The sequence below is a fragment of the Rana temporaria genome, chromosome 2, assembly GCF_905171775.1.
Source record: "Rana temporaria chromosome 2, aRanTem1.1, whole genome shotgun sequence".
Taxonomy (NCBI): Eukaryota; Metazoa; Chordata; class Amphibia; order Anura; family Ranidae; genus Rana; species Rana temporaria.
Window position 1 is genome coordinate 121,958,924 of NC_053490.1, and position 14,021 is coordinate 121,972,944.

The 14,021-nt window shown below is 42.5% G+C and overlaps 1 protein-coding gene across 1 annotated transcript in view; it reads right to left on the reverse strand.

Moving 5' to 3' along the window:
- Positions 1-14,021, reverse strand: part of LOC120929454 (solute carrier family 26 member 10-like) — an 87,011-nt gene that overhangs the window by 18,135 nt on the left and 54,855 nt on the right. The window contains exons 8-12 of the mRNA XM_040340888.1: positions 13,346-13,459; positions 11,951-12,028; positions 8,907-9,002; positions 7,223-7,329; positions 94-163 (exon numbers count right to left, since the gene is read on the reverse strand). Coding sequence (XP_040196822.1) covers positions 94-163; positions 7,223-7,329; positions 8,907-9,002; positions 11,951-12,028; positions 13,346-13,459 — 465 coding nt within the window. The remainder of the gene's footprint in view (positions 1-93; positions 164-7,222; positions 7,330-8,906; positions 9,003-11,950; positions 12,029-13,345; positions 13,460-14,021) is intronic.

Consider the following 14,021-nt stretch of genomic DNA (forward strand, 5'->3'; position numbering starts at 1 on the left):
CACTGAGTTATAATATTGTTTGCATTCTATGGGGACACATTTTTTTTGGAAGAATTTGTAGGCATATTGAGCGTTTGTTCTGAAAGTTTATACCTTGTCATTTTGGTCTATTGGTCGGTATATTTCTGTATTGACTGCTCTTCCTAAGACGGAGCACTGAGTCCTAAAAGGCATAGCAAAATGTAAATAAACAGAAATTGTTTAAAAAAAATAACACATAAAAAACAAATTTTAGTGTAATGCCGCGTACACTTGATCGATCAATCCGATGAGAACGGTCTGATGGACCGTTTTCATCAGACCAAACCGATCGTGTGTGGGCCCCATCGGTTATTTATCCATCGGTTAAAATTTTTTAAATTTGTTTTAAAATTAACCGATGGATACCTAACCGATAGAAAAAAAACGATCGTTTGTAGGCACGTCCATCGGTTAAAAATCCACGCATGCTCAGAATCAAGTCGACGCATGCTTGGAAGCTTTTAACTTTGTTTTTTTCATCACGTTGTTGTGTTTTACGTCACTGCGTTCTGACACAATCGTTTTTTTAACTGATGGTGTGTAGGCACAACTGACCATCAGTCAGCTTCATCGGTTAACTGATGGAAAAATCCATCAGACCGTTCTCATCGGATTGACCGATCGTGTGTACAGGGCATAAGGCTGGCCATACATGCAATTGCCTTGTACAATTTTCCTTTATGCCCTGTACACACGATCGGTTCATCTGATGAAAATGAACCAATGGATTTTTTCATCAGATATCTGTTGAAGCTGACTTTCATCAGTCTTGCCTACACACCATCGGTTAAAAATCCGATCATGTCCAAAGCAGTGACGTAAAACAAAACGACGTGCAGAGAAAGATTAAGTTCAATGCTTCCGAGCATGCGTCGACTTGATTCTGAGCATGTGTGGATTTTTGACCGATGGATTTCCCTCACAAACGATCGTTTTTTTCTATCATTTTTTTAACCATACGAAAATTATAAAACAGGTTCTATTTTTTTTCACCGATGGGAAAAAAACTGATGGGGCTCACACACGATCAGTTCGTCCGATGAAAACTGTCCGTTTTCATCAGATGTGTGTACAGGGCATAAGAGTTACCAAAACCATATAATATAAGGTTAAACCTAAACACTTTTAATTTGTTTACAATCAGGCAGGCCCTTGTACTACAGCCGTGGCCAAAAGTTTTGAGAATGACACAAATATTCATTTTCACAAAGTCTGCTGCTTTAGTGCTTTTAGATCTTTTTGTCAGATGTTACTATGGTATACTGAAGTATAATTACAAGCATTTCAGAAGTGTCAAAGGCTTTTATTGACAAATACATTAAGTTTATACAAAGAGTCAATATTTGCAGTGATGACCTTTTTTTTCTAAGATCCCTGCCATTCGCCCTGGCATGCTGTCAGTCAATTTCTGGGCCACATCTTGACTTATGACAGCCCATTCTTGCATAATCAATGCTTGGAGTTTGTCAGAATTTTGGGGGATTTATAGTTCACCTGCCCCTTGAGGATTGACCACAAGTCCTCATTGGGATGAGGATCTGGGTAGTTTCCTGACCATGGTCCCAAAATGTTGATGTTTTGTTCCCCAAGCCACTTTGTTATCACTTTTGCTTTATGACAAGGTGCTCCATCATGCTGGAAAAGGCATTGTTCATCACCAAACTGTTCTTGGATAATTGGAAGTTGCTCTATGAGGATGTTTTGTACCGTTCTTTATTTATGGCTGTGTTCTTAAGCAACAATGTGAGCAACCCCACACATGGTCTCAGGATGCTTTACTGTTGGCATGACACAGGACTAATAATGACGCTCGCCTTTTCTTCTCCGGACAAGGTTTTTTCCGGATGCCCCAAACAATTGGAAAGGGGATTCATCAGAGAAAATGACTTTACCCCAGTCTTCAGCAGTCCAATCCCTCTACCTTTTGCAGAATATCAGTCTGTCCCTGATTTCTTTCTGGAGAGAAGTGGCTTCTTTGATGCCCTTCTTGACACCAGGCCATCCTCCAAAAGGTTTGCTTCACTGTGCGTGCAGATGCACTCATGGTCGTCTTACTGAGCGGGCACCCCTGGGCACAGCCCGGGGGCCCCATGTTCACCTGGGGCCCCATCAGAGCTGGACAAATAGCACTAGCCGGGGCACCGGAGGAGTGTCAGTTGGTGCGTGCGCTTGAGGTGCGCTGAATGAGTAGTCAGCGGCGGCGCTCTATAGGAAGAAAGAAGTGAGGGAGGGAGCTTGGTAGGGTGCATTTCTTCCTGGCCATTCCTGTGTGTGCTAAGGATGTTCCGCGAGCGGAGGAAGGTGTTTCTGGTGCTGTGGAGAGCCTTAGTTAGCTGGTATCTTCGGCGGTGTACAGCTCCACATCACCGTCGAAGATACCAGCTAACTACGGATCTCCACATTACCAGAAAGTTCAGAAACACCTTCCGTCGTTCGTGGAACATCCGCAGCACACCCGGGAATGGCCAGGAAACCTGTAGTTCAATCCAGCTTCTCCTCTCCTCCCCCTCCTTTGATGGCTGCTGAGTCGCTCCATCCTCACTGCTCAATGTGCAGTGACACGCTGCTCTGTCCTGTACCCTCAACATCCCTTCTCCCGCCCCTCTCTCCCTGCATGTGTGCTGCTAGCTACGTCTGTGAAGGGGATGAGTGGGCGGGAAAAATAAAAAGTCAAAGACCTGAAGAATGAGAGAAGTCACTAAGAGCCCCCGGGGACCATTCAAGTAAGTGATCACTGTGACCAGACCCCCTTCTCCCCCCCTTCTCTCCCCCCCTTCCTTCTCCCCCTCCTTCTTTCCCCCTCTTTCTTCTCTCCACTCTTCCCCCTCCCCTTCCTTCTCTCCCCCACCTCCCCCCCTTCTCTCCCCTCCTTCCCCCCCTTCCTTCTCCCCCCTTCCTTCTCTCCACTCTTTCTTCTCCCTCGCCTTCCTTCTCTCCCCCTTCCTTCTCTCCACTCTTTCTTCTCCCTCGCCTTCCTTCTCCCCCCCACCCTTTTCTCCCCAACCTCCATCCTTCCTTCTCCCCCCTCCCCTTCCTTCTCCCTCGCCATCCTTCTCTCCCTCCACCTCCCCCTTCCTTCTCCCCCCTCCCCTTCCTTCTCCCCCTTCTTTCTCTCCCCTCTTCCTTCTCCCCCCCCACCTCCCCCTTCTCTCCCCCCTCCTTCTTCCCCCTTCTCTCCCCCCTCCTTCTCCCCCTCGTCTTCTCCCCCCTTCCTTCTCCATACTCTTCCTTCCCCCACCTCCCCCTCCCTTCTCTCTCCCCCTTTCTTTCCCCCACCCCTTCCTTCTCTCCCCCCTCCTTCTCTCCCCATCCTTCTCTTTCCCCCTCCTTCTCTTTCCCCCTCCTTCTCTTCCCCCTCCTCTTTCCCCCCTCCTTCTCTCCCCCCTCCTCCTCCTCACTCCTTTTTTTTCCCACTTTCCTCCTCTCCCCCTCCTCCCCCCCTTTCTTCTCCCCCCCATTCTTCTCCCTTGCCTTCCTTCTCTCCCCCCCTTCTCCCCCTTCCTTCTCCCTTGCCTTCCTTCTCCCTCGCCTTCCTTCTCTCCCCCACTTCTCCCCCCTCTTCCTTCCCTCCCCCACTCCCCCCCCTTCCTTCTCCCCCCCTTCCTTCTTCCTTGCCTTCATTCTCCCCCTTTCTTCTCCCTCCCCTTCCTTCCCCCACCTCCCCCTTCCCTTTCTCCCCCACCTCCCCTTCCTTCTCCCCCACCTCCCCCTTTCTTCTCCCCCTTCCTTCTCCCCCCTCCCCTTCCTTCTCTCTCACCTTCCTTCTCTCCCCCCCCTCCCCCCTTCCTTCTCTCTCCCCCTTCCTTCTCTCTCCCCCTTCCTTCTCTCTCTCTTCCCCCCCCCTTCCTTCTCTCCCCCTCTTCCTTCTCCCTCGCCTTCCTTCTCCACACCTCCCTCTTCCTTCTCCCTCACCCTCCTTCTCTCACCCCCCCTCCCTCTTTCCCCCCTCCTTCTCTCCCCCCTCCTCCTCTCTCTTCTCCTTTCTCCTCGCTCCTCTTTTTCCCGCTTTCCTTCTCTCTCCCTCCTCCCCCCTTTCTTCTTCCTCCCCCCATCATTCTTCACCTCCCCTTCCTTCTCCCCTCTTCCTTCTCCCTCGTCTTCCTTCTCTCCCCCACTTCTCCCCCCTCCTTCTCCTTCTCTCCCCTTTTCTCTCCCCTTTTCCTTCTCCCTCGCCTTCCTTCTCTCCCCCACCTCCCCCCTCCTTCTCCCCCCTTCCTTCTCCCCCTCCTCCTCTCTCTCCTCCCTACTCCTTGCTCCTCTTTTTTTCCCGCTTACCTTCTCCCTCCCCCATCCTTCTACCTCCCCATCCTTCTCTCCCTTCCTTCTCCCCCCCCCTTTCAGACATGCTGAATCTGGTGACAGGGGATGGTGGCAAGTGACACACTGTAAAGTAGAAATATTGTACTTCCATTCTTGAGAGTTGGTGCGTAAATTGGGGCAACCTTGTAGGGGCCCATAGCATTACTTTGTCCAGGGGCCCATGAGACTATTAAGATGGCCCTGGATGCACTCACACCTGCCTGCTGCCATTCCTGAGCAAGCTCTGCACTGGTAGTGACCTGATCCCGCAGCTCAATCAAATGTAGGAGACAGTCCTGTCACTTGCTGGACTTTTTTGGGCACCCTGAAGCCTCCTTGACAACAACTGAACCTCTCTCTTTGAAGTTCTTGATCCGATAAATGGTTGATTCAGGTGGAATCTTAGTAGCAGCATATCCTTGCCTGTGAATCCCTTTTTGTGAAAAGCAATAATGACTGCACACGTCTCCTTGCAGGTAACCATGATTAACAAAGGTGAACAATGATTTCAAGCATCAACCTTCTTTAAAGCATCCAATCTGTTATTCTAACTCAATCAGCATTACAGAGTGATTTCCAGCCTTGTCCTTGTCAACACTGACACCTGTGTCACTAACATGATGTCAGCTGATCCTTTTGTGGCAGGGCTAAAAATGCAGTGGATTTTTTTGGGGGGTTAAGTTAATTCATGACAAAGGGAGACTTTGCAATTAATAGCAATTCATCGCATCACTCTTCATAACAATCTGGAGTATATGCAAATTGCCATCATAACAACTGAGGCAGCAGACTTTGTGAAATTAATAATTGTGCCATTCTCAAAACGTTTGGCCATGACTCTACATAGTTGAAGGTAAATCTAAAAAAAATGAATAAGAAAAATGTATAATGTATGGCCAGCTAAAGTCATAATAGTGAAACTGTAGCACACCTGAAAAATTCAGGCTAAGTGATGATGACAAAATGCAAAGTACATCGGCTTTTCCTGTCTTTTCTTATCAAGTTTGCCCCAACTCCTCCTACATCAGGAGGCTTCATTTAAGTGTATTTCCACATTTGCGTTCTGATTTGAGAAAACCCCACTATATGTTTGTTATGTGTTCCCATTCATGGAGCATATCTAAATTTTTTTTTTTTTAAATCTTACCTTTTTAAATGTTTCTCAGGAGAAGGTGTCAAGGCTGACTGTAAGGCTTTTTTGAACAATGTCATAGTGAGTCTGTCCTAAGTCTTTCCTCATTAACATACCATGCAGGAAGCCCAGCCTCTAAACCTATAACCCTTAGTTAGCACATAACATGGCTTATTGGGTGCTGATTTTGTTAATTTATTGGTAAAAAGTTAACAGGGTCAGCACCCAACAGCCATGTCATGTGACACACTGTGACACTGTCAGCCATGATAGAGCACCTGCTGCCTGTGAGTTATCATAATGCTGATGATCTTAACCAGTGGCCGACCACCCCATAGCAGATTTACTGCTACAGGGCGGTTGCGCTTTTCTGGGTATCGGAGCCAATCAGTGGTACCCACCAATCATTCTGTACACAGGCAGAACGGCAGTATTCCTATGTAAACAAGGCAGATCACAGTTTTGTCTGTATGGAACACATTGATCATGTGTTCCTGCAAAGCAGGGACAGGGATCTATGCCTTTCACTAGTAAAATCACCTCCCCCACAGTAAGAAAACACTTGTTAGGCACATATTTAACCCTTTAATTGCCTATATGTTAACCCCTTCCCAGCCAGTGTCATTAGTACTGTGACAGTGCACATTTTTTAGCACTGATCACTGTATTAGTGTCACTGGTCCCCAAAAAAGTGTCAAAAGTGTCAGTTAGGTGTTGAATTTGTCCACCCCAATATCACAGTCCCACTATAAGCCACTGATCACCGCCATTACTAGTAAAAATAAATAAATACAAATTCCATAAATACAGTATATCCCATAGTTTATAGATGCTATAAATTTTGCACATACCAATCAATATATGCTTATTGGGATTTGTTTTTACAAAAGCATGTAACAGAATACATATTGACCTAAATTGATTAAGAAATTCTTTTTTTTACATTTGTTTTTGGAGATCTATGTACAGGGGGCCCCATGATTTCTATCAACGGCCCTGCCCCCTCATAAACAAAGAAAATTAGCATGCTTTTTTCTTACTGGATAAAAAAAATGAAAAAATAGAGCATCTAAAAAAGCCTGACCAACATGTTAATTTTTTTTTAAAGTTATGCTATGTGGGGACATGTAACAAATATAAAGTAGGTATTTTCCTAATTTAGCTGCAAAAGTGGAATTACACTTTAAGAGGTTACCTATCAAGTTAAAGGACCAACAGGGAGTCTCAAGCATTTTATACATGTCAGCCATTCACATGTAATTGATTGGATATATCCACAAATGCTCCATCCATTGGTGTTATTGAAGCACTTTACACATAAAAGGTCTTTTTACTATATGGAGTAAACCAGTTACTTTGTCTCTCAAGTGAGGACACACACAAGAAAACTTTGACAAATGGTATGTCATCATCACATTACAGGTAAAAAAAGAGTGTTCTGGAGTTGGGTTTTAATAAATAAATTGAAAAGGACAAATAAACCAAAATATACCAATGTGCTCAATTTAATGCTGTTGCTATAACTGGAGTGACCAGATCAGGAAAATAGCTAATTCATCACTTTTCTCCTGTATATATAAAAGTAAAGCTGACTGATCTGCTGAGAATAATGCAATTAATACATTCAGGAAATCATGAATCAAAAAAATGTATTATATTAAATATTGGATAATTCTGATTTACTTATCCATATTAGAAAAATATTTTTTTATTAAAACCAAGCATAATAAACACAATAATAAACATTAATACTACATTAATAGACTGTACCTTTGAGTTCGGCAAACCACTGTCATCATAGAGAAAACAACACCAACCATCAGGCCCATTTCTACATTAAGGATTACTACTGCCAACCATGTAACCACCCAGACAGACTGTAAAAAAAGATGAGATGTCATTGAATTTTTGTTTAGCATTCTATGTCATGTTTGCCTTCTGTATTTTCCCTTGCTGTCAACAGGTGGCAGACATCTTCAAAATAAATGCCTATATTTTAATGCCACTTGTGGCTTCATTAGAGAGATTTCCCCTCACTTTCTGACAGGGTTCAAGCATTCCCCTACTTAAATATAGCAGTGGCTGTTATGCCACATACACATGTACGTCTGACTTTTTTCATCGGATATTCCGAACGTGTGTATGCCCTATCTGACTTTTTCCGTCGGAAACTCCAACGGACTTAGAAAGAGAACATGTTCTCTTTTTTCCGCATGCTCAAAAACAATTTGGCGCATGCTCGGAAGCATTGAAATTCATATTTCTAGGCTCGTCGTAGCGTTGTACGTCACTGTGTTTTTGATGGAATTTGGTGTGTCCGTGTGTATGCAAGACAGCTTGAGCGGAATTCCGTCGGAAAAACCCGTCTGAGTTTATTCCGACTGAAAAAAAATGGTCGTGCGTAAGAGGCATTAGAGAGATTTTTACTAACTTCCTGTCTTAGTTCAAATCCTTCCCCATGCTATCCAAAATAAAATAAAAAAGTTGTGTTTGTGGGCATAGATACACTTTAAAAGTTCAGTGGGGCTGATTTAATAAACACAAATAAGCTGTTCACATTGCAAAGGAATTCCCTCCAGAGTTGAGTGAATAAAGTGAAGCATTGCAGACTTCCATGATCCAATCATGTGCAAGCAGAAATACTGTTTTATTTTTTTAAATTTTACTTTCCTTGCGCGTAATTGTGTATTCTTTGCAAAGTGAATTTTCACCACATTCACTAAGAGAAAATTCCTGTTTGCCTTTCGAAAATCATCTCCAGTCAGTCTTCTCCTTCAGAATATTTTAAAGAATGACTACATGGTAAAATAAGTAAAAGAAAAGCTAATATGCACTTTCTGTAAGTGGCATGCCAAGCGTATTGACACTTCCTTCTTATGGGAATAGTAGATCAGTGAAAATAATGTTAAATAAAATACAGAAAATTTGAATAAAGTAGAGATTAAATTGTATATTGGCTATTATAAATTGTAATCAATTGTCAGAATATAAAAAAAACGACACACATTAAATTCCGCATTACAGTCTTTATACAATCCACATTACATTTATCAACTCCCATGTAGTTTGAAGGCATATTTGAACAGTCAACATGTTTCTGCTGTGTGTGTCTTTTTTATGTAACACTCAGAAAACACTCCAAAAGGGTGATATCCAATAAGGTAGTTGCTTGCACTACATAGTTGTTGGTAAATGTGAAGGAGGTTGTATAATAAAATTGTAATGCAGGTAAGTGTATAGCCACAAGCCTGGCTCCTAGCCTGAGTACTGAGGACTGGCTGAAAATCTGGTGCAATTGCTTAGAGACTATTCAAATTTGCATTCCCAACCCTGACATCATTCTACGTGACTCCGCTAAGAGTGATGCTTGCTCACCATAGAGGTGATTTAGTAACCTTCTAAATTGTATATTTTAGTTGGCTTGTCCTATTTATAAACTATGAAATATACTTACAAAGTCAGTTTTGCTGATTTTCCATAATTCTGGAAGCTCCTGGAACTGGATGAACATCTGTCTGAGACTGACGACATTTATACATGCGAGTACTGCCTACAGAATGACAGGAAAGAGTTGCCAACTAAAACTGCTTGTATTACAGAGCAATATAAATGATGCAAACTGCCAATACTTTAATTGTTCAATGACTCTTTACAATCATACAGGTCAATACACAACAAACAATATAAAGTTAATATGATTGGATCCATAGTGAACCACAAAAGTCCCACATTGTATCTTTATATTATGTGTAAATTTGCAACTTCTTCACATGAATACTCTGTTATAGCTGTCAATTTATTGCTGTAAACTTCCTATCATTGGTAAAATGTATTTAAAATATGCACTGAAAAATAGTATTTTTTTTTTTTTTTTACAATTTCTTTTTATTTATTATGATCAGTGCTATAAAATAATTATATTTAATTGTTTTTGGTTTTCAGGGCTGGCCAGTTGGTTGAATTCTGTTTCAATAATTTTTATATTGATGTAACCAGTGATGTTTACAGAAAGGGACAATGCATCAAAATTATTGACATTGAAATATGGCCAAATAAACTGTGAAAAGAGGTTGGCAGTTACATGTCATATTATTATTAGCAAAGATATCTATCATGGGTGCCAACTTGATAAGAAACACTATCATATTGGTAAACGGAAGATGGAGTACTGGTTCAATTATTAAGAAGCATAATATCCCCCTTAATGGGTGTTATGACCATAATCCCAGTAGGCTTATCACAAATAGAAGAAAACCTGCCTAAGTTGCCCAAATGCATGTTCCTCAGAAATAATAATTAAAGGTAACCAAGCAATGAAGACTTGGAGAGAGAAAGAAGCGAGGGAGAGACCCAGAGAAGAAATGAAGAAAAGAAAAGGAAAATATAGTTTAGAGACAGAATAAGCTTCAGGCATCAGGGTTTCTCTCGGAGTAAACAAAGGTGCAGTGGGCTACAGGGGCTGATGTATATATACACTCCATTGTTCCCACACCACCTCAAATGCTTTAGTGGTGTCTAGGAGGGTGCTGACCGCCTTCTCCTGGACCATTATCCATGAAATGTTTAATTTGGCTGCAGCAAATGTCGCTGATAATTTCTTCCATGCTCAAGCCAAGGTCATGTTGGCGCCTAGCAGTATAAAGTGAGTGAGTTTTAGAAGAGGCTTCGAGCATTCGTAGACATCAGTAAGACAATTTTGGGAGTTTTAGGGATTGCAAGGCTTGTGACCTTGCGCAGCAAACAAAAGATTCTATTCCAGAAGCCTTTAATGCGTGGGCATTCCCACCAAGTGTGAAAGCAGTTGAATTCTAAGCTTCCTTTTAGGTTCTCCTTAGCTTCTCTGTTGAAGAAAATCTGTTATTTACAGTTCAAAGTGAACTGTACAAACGCAAATATATATATATATACACGCACAACCAAATGGGTCCAGGCACTAGCTCATTCTCCTCCACATCACTTTAGATGGCTCTGTAAGATTGTTTCAATCAGAGAGAGAAAGAGAGAGATCATAAATGCAAACTGCTTCTGCTTTGCTCTCACCTTGGAAAGCCCAGAATGCTCTGTGAATGCTGTGTTTATTTGCAAAACAAAGATTTTATATACATAAATACCACATATATAACATATCAGTTAGAATTATTTTTAAATTAATTAAAATAAGTGGAGCCAAAATCATTACATATCGTATAATATAGTTTCCCTTTACAGTGGTTCTAAAGGCTCTCTCCCTCCTCATTGACAGAGCAGGACATGGGAGCAATAGCAAGCGGTTTGCTATGGGGGCCTGATTTTGACAAGTACCTGCTCCCACTTCTGGTTGTATCTCTGTGTCGATCCGACCAGAATTTTGCCCCCCCCCCCTCCCCTGCAGCCTCTTGGGACACGTCACAGGTCCCAGGAGACTGTGGGAAGATTTACGGGGGCCTGTACAACTTGTGCGTGTGCAGTCAGACAGCCTGCTGTGAAGCTGCAAGGAATCACAGTCAGTTGCCCACAGTTAAGATACCAGCACCTAGACCCGAAGACCAGCAAAGAGTTGGGTCGGGTCAAGACATTGCTAGATCCACGGACAGGGAAGTGTGTTTTTGTTTGCAGGGTAAAGATCCTCTTTAAGTAGTTTATGTTGTACTTCATTTTTTCCCTATACAAGTTAGAACATAGGTTGTGCTTAAAGTTGATTGATTGCTAAGTATATTGTGGTTTATTACTAAAGCTTCACAAAATATATGTAGAATAACCTGGCTCATACCCGGAGCTTGAAAGATTTCTGCTGGGCTTCTACATCATAAATGCTGAGGGTGTGTATGAGAATCCTGTAGTAAGGATGGTGTGAGCTGTCTTTTCTGCAACTAATGCTTATGATAGAAAACCAGGGACATTTTCTGCTGCATTCTACAGTTTATATCTGAGTAGTTGCAATGGTTACTGCACACCTATCCTCTATAAGGAAGTGCTTTTCAATTACTTTGTAATAACCAGTTATTAGTGGTAAAATACAATTTTTCTCTGTAGTATGTTAGCATACTGCCCGTTAACACGCCACATGTGCTAGCATGTTAAGGTGCTATTTGCATGTCTGTTTTGTTGTCAGTTCTTATGCATTTCCATAAGGCATGTAAATGTGTGACACAATAAAGCGTACATTAACCCAACACACAGGAATGAAGTGTCAATGGACCCTTAATATTATAAATAGTTATTTCAAACTTTAGTAAAGTTAGTAGAAAATAAGTCACCAGGTGCTGGTGCTTGTTCTGTTGTTTGTAACAGAAGCTGCAGACAATGCTTTCCCTTGCCACACTATTGGGGCAATTTGAGTGTTTTGAGGGTTATGTTATGGAATACAATTTTTTATGGCAGGTGGACAGTACTCCCAATCCCTCCTCACTAGTTTTTATTGCTATAGGAAAAAAAAAAAGAAAAAAATCAATTACAGATCCTCTTTTTATATATCTCCACCTGACCCCATACAATTATTTTTGTGTACAAAACTCTTACCTTTGGCAAGTAATTAAACAGAGGACCAACCCAAATCAGAACGACTAGTACCACAGCACTGGTGAAGAATCCTGAAAGCTAAAAATATGCACATAAATGTAACATTTAGGCCTCATTTACACAGTAAGATTACATCCGCACCCTGTGCAAGGCTGTGTTTCTCTGCATGGGAATGCACAGGTGGTACGTGCAAGCCCATGCTGGCGGTCCCTCTGTTGTCTATTGGGACACACGGCTGCACGGACACAGATGATGCTTCCAATGTTTCATCCATGCAGTTGAGGGAGCACAGCCACTAAATGCACCCAGGGTAAGTTCCGGGACACACACCTGCACCCCACATACAGGTAGATGTCATATTGGGACACAGCAGCTATGTCTATGCACTCACTTTGTCCCAATAGACATGAATGGGCAGTGCATGGTACACCTGTGCATCCCGTACAGGTAAACACGGCCCTGCATGGAACACTGATGTAATCACTCTGTGTGTACAAGGCCTTACAAAGGAAGCATCATTCTATTAATTTAAAACCCTACTCTATACATTTGTTTTTATATTGTGAGATTCTATTAGATATTAATTATTGATTTCCTCAACAAGAATCATTAAAACATAAAATAAATAGCAATACAAAAACATACTTTTCAATAGAGTAAAAATTCCAATAGGGAAAATGATCTTATTTCCTGTCCAGGTGATACCCTGTGTGTCATAGTGTGAGTTGCTCAGGTGTGCATCAAATTGAATGTCACTTTTCCACAAGTCTATATGGTATCTAAAACAAGTAGGTTAATTGGCTTATTCCCAAATTGTGTCAGTGTGTATCTAGGTGTGTTAGGGAACTTAAAGCGGAGTTCCACCCAAAAATTTAACTTACGCTTTTGTAATCCCCCCCTCCGTTGTCACATTTGGCACCTTTCGGTGTATTTTGCTCCCACTTCCAGGCATAGGTAGCCGAGCCACCCGCGGCAACCTACGCCACGTCCGGCGCCTCCTCCGTCCCCCCGCTGTCTTCTGGAAGACACACAGGTCATAGAAAACAGCAGGGACCAGTGGGATCACGCAGCCTTAAGGCTTCACTTCCTGATTCCCTTACCAAGAGCCGAGGAACGAATCGGCTTCGGGTGCCGACATTGCGGGCACCCTGGACAGGTAAGTGTCCTTATGTTAAAAGTCAGCAGCTGCAGTATTTGTAGTTTCTGACTTTTCTTTTAAAAAAATTGGCGGAACTCTGCTTTTGGGTGATGGACTAATGTGAATCAATCTATGTACTCTCTAAAAAGCTACATAATGATATCAGTGCTAGGTAAATATGGCATACAAGACAGTGGATCTCTGAAGAGGAATTTCTCCAAACATACATTTTAATTCAGAAATGTATAAAATCTCACCTGAGTGTAAGCTCCAGCACTCTCAAGAATGTTCGTTGTAGCCAAAGTAGCAGAACTGGGAAAACAGTTGAAGAGTGAGGAGACCATATTGGATATCCCATGAGCCAAGAGTTCCTAAAAAAATAGATCCCATTATTAACTTCTAAGAATGGTGAAAAGTACAAAGCTACATGAAAGTAAAACACATTTCAGATTCACCACCAATAAATACAATTCCAGGCTTTAACTAGCTATGCTTAAAAATGCTCCCTCCACCTTCCTAACACTTACACTAAGGCCCAGATTCACAACGGAGATACGACGGCATATCTCCAGATACGCCGTCGTATCTCTGCGTTGCGCCGTCGTATCTATACGACTGATTCATAGAATCAGTTACGCATTGATATCCATTAGATCCGACAGGCGTAAGTCTCTTACGCCGTCGGATCTAAACTGCATTTTTTTTTTGCCCGCTAGGTGGCGCTTCCATCGAATTCCGCATCGAGTATGCAAATTAGCTAGATACGCAAATTCCCGAACGTACGCGCGGCCGACGCAGCCAAGTTTACGACGTTTACGTTAGGCTTTTCCCGGCATAAAGTTGCCCCTGGGTCTATGAGGCGCAGCCAATATTAAGTATGGCCGTCGTTCCCACGTCGAAATTTGAAAAAGTTACGTCGTTTGCGTAAGTCGT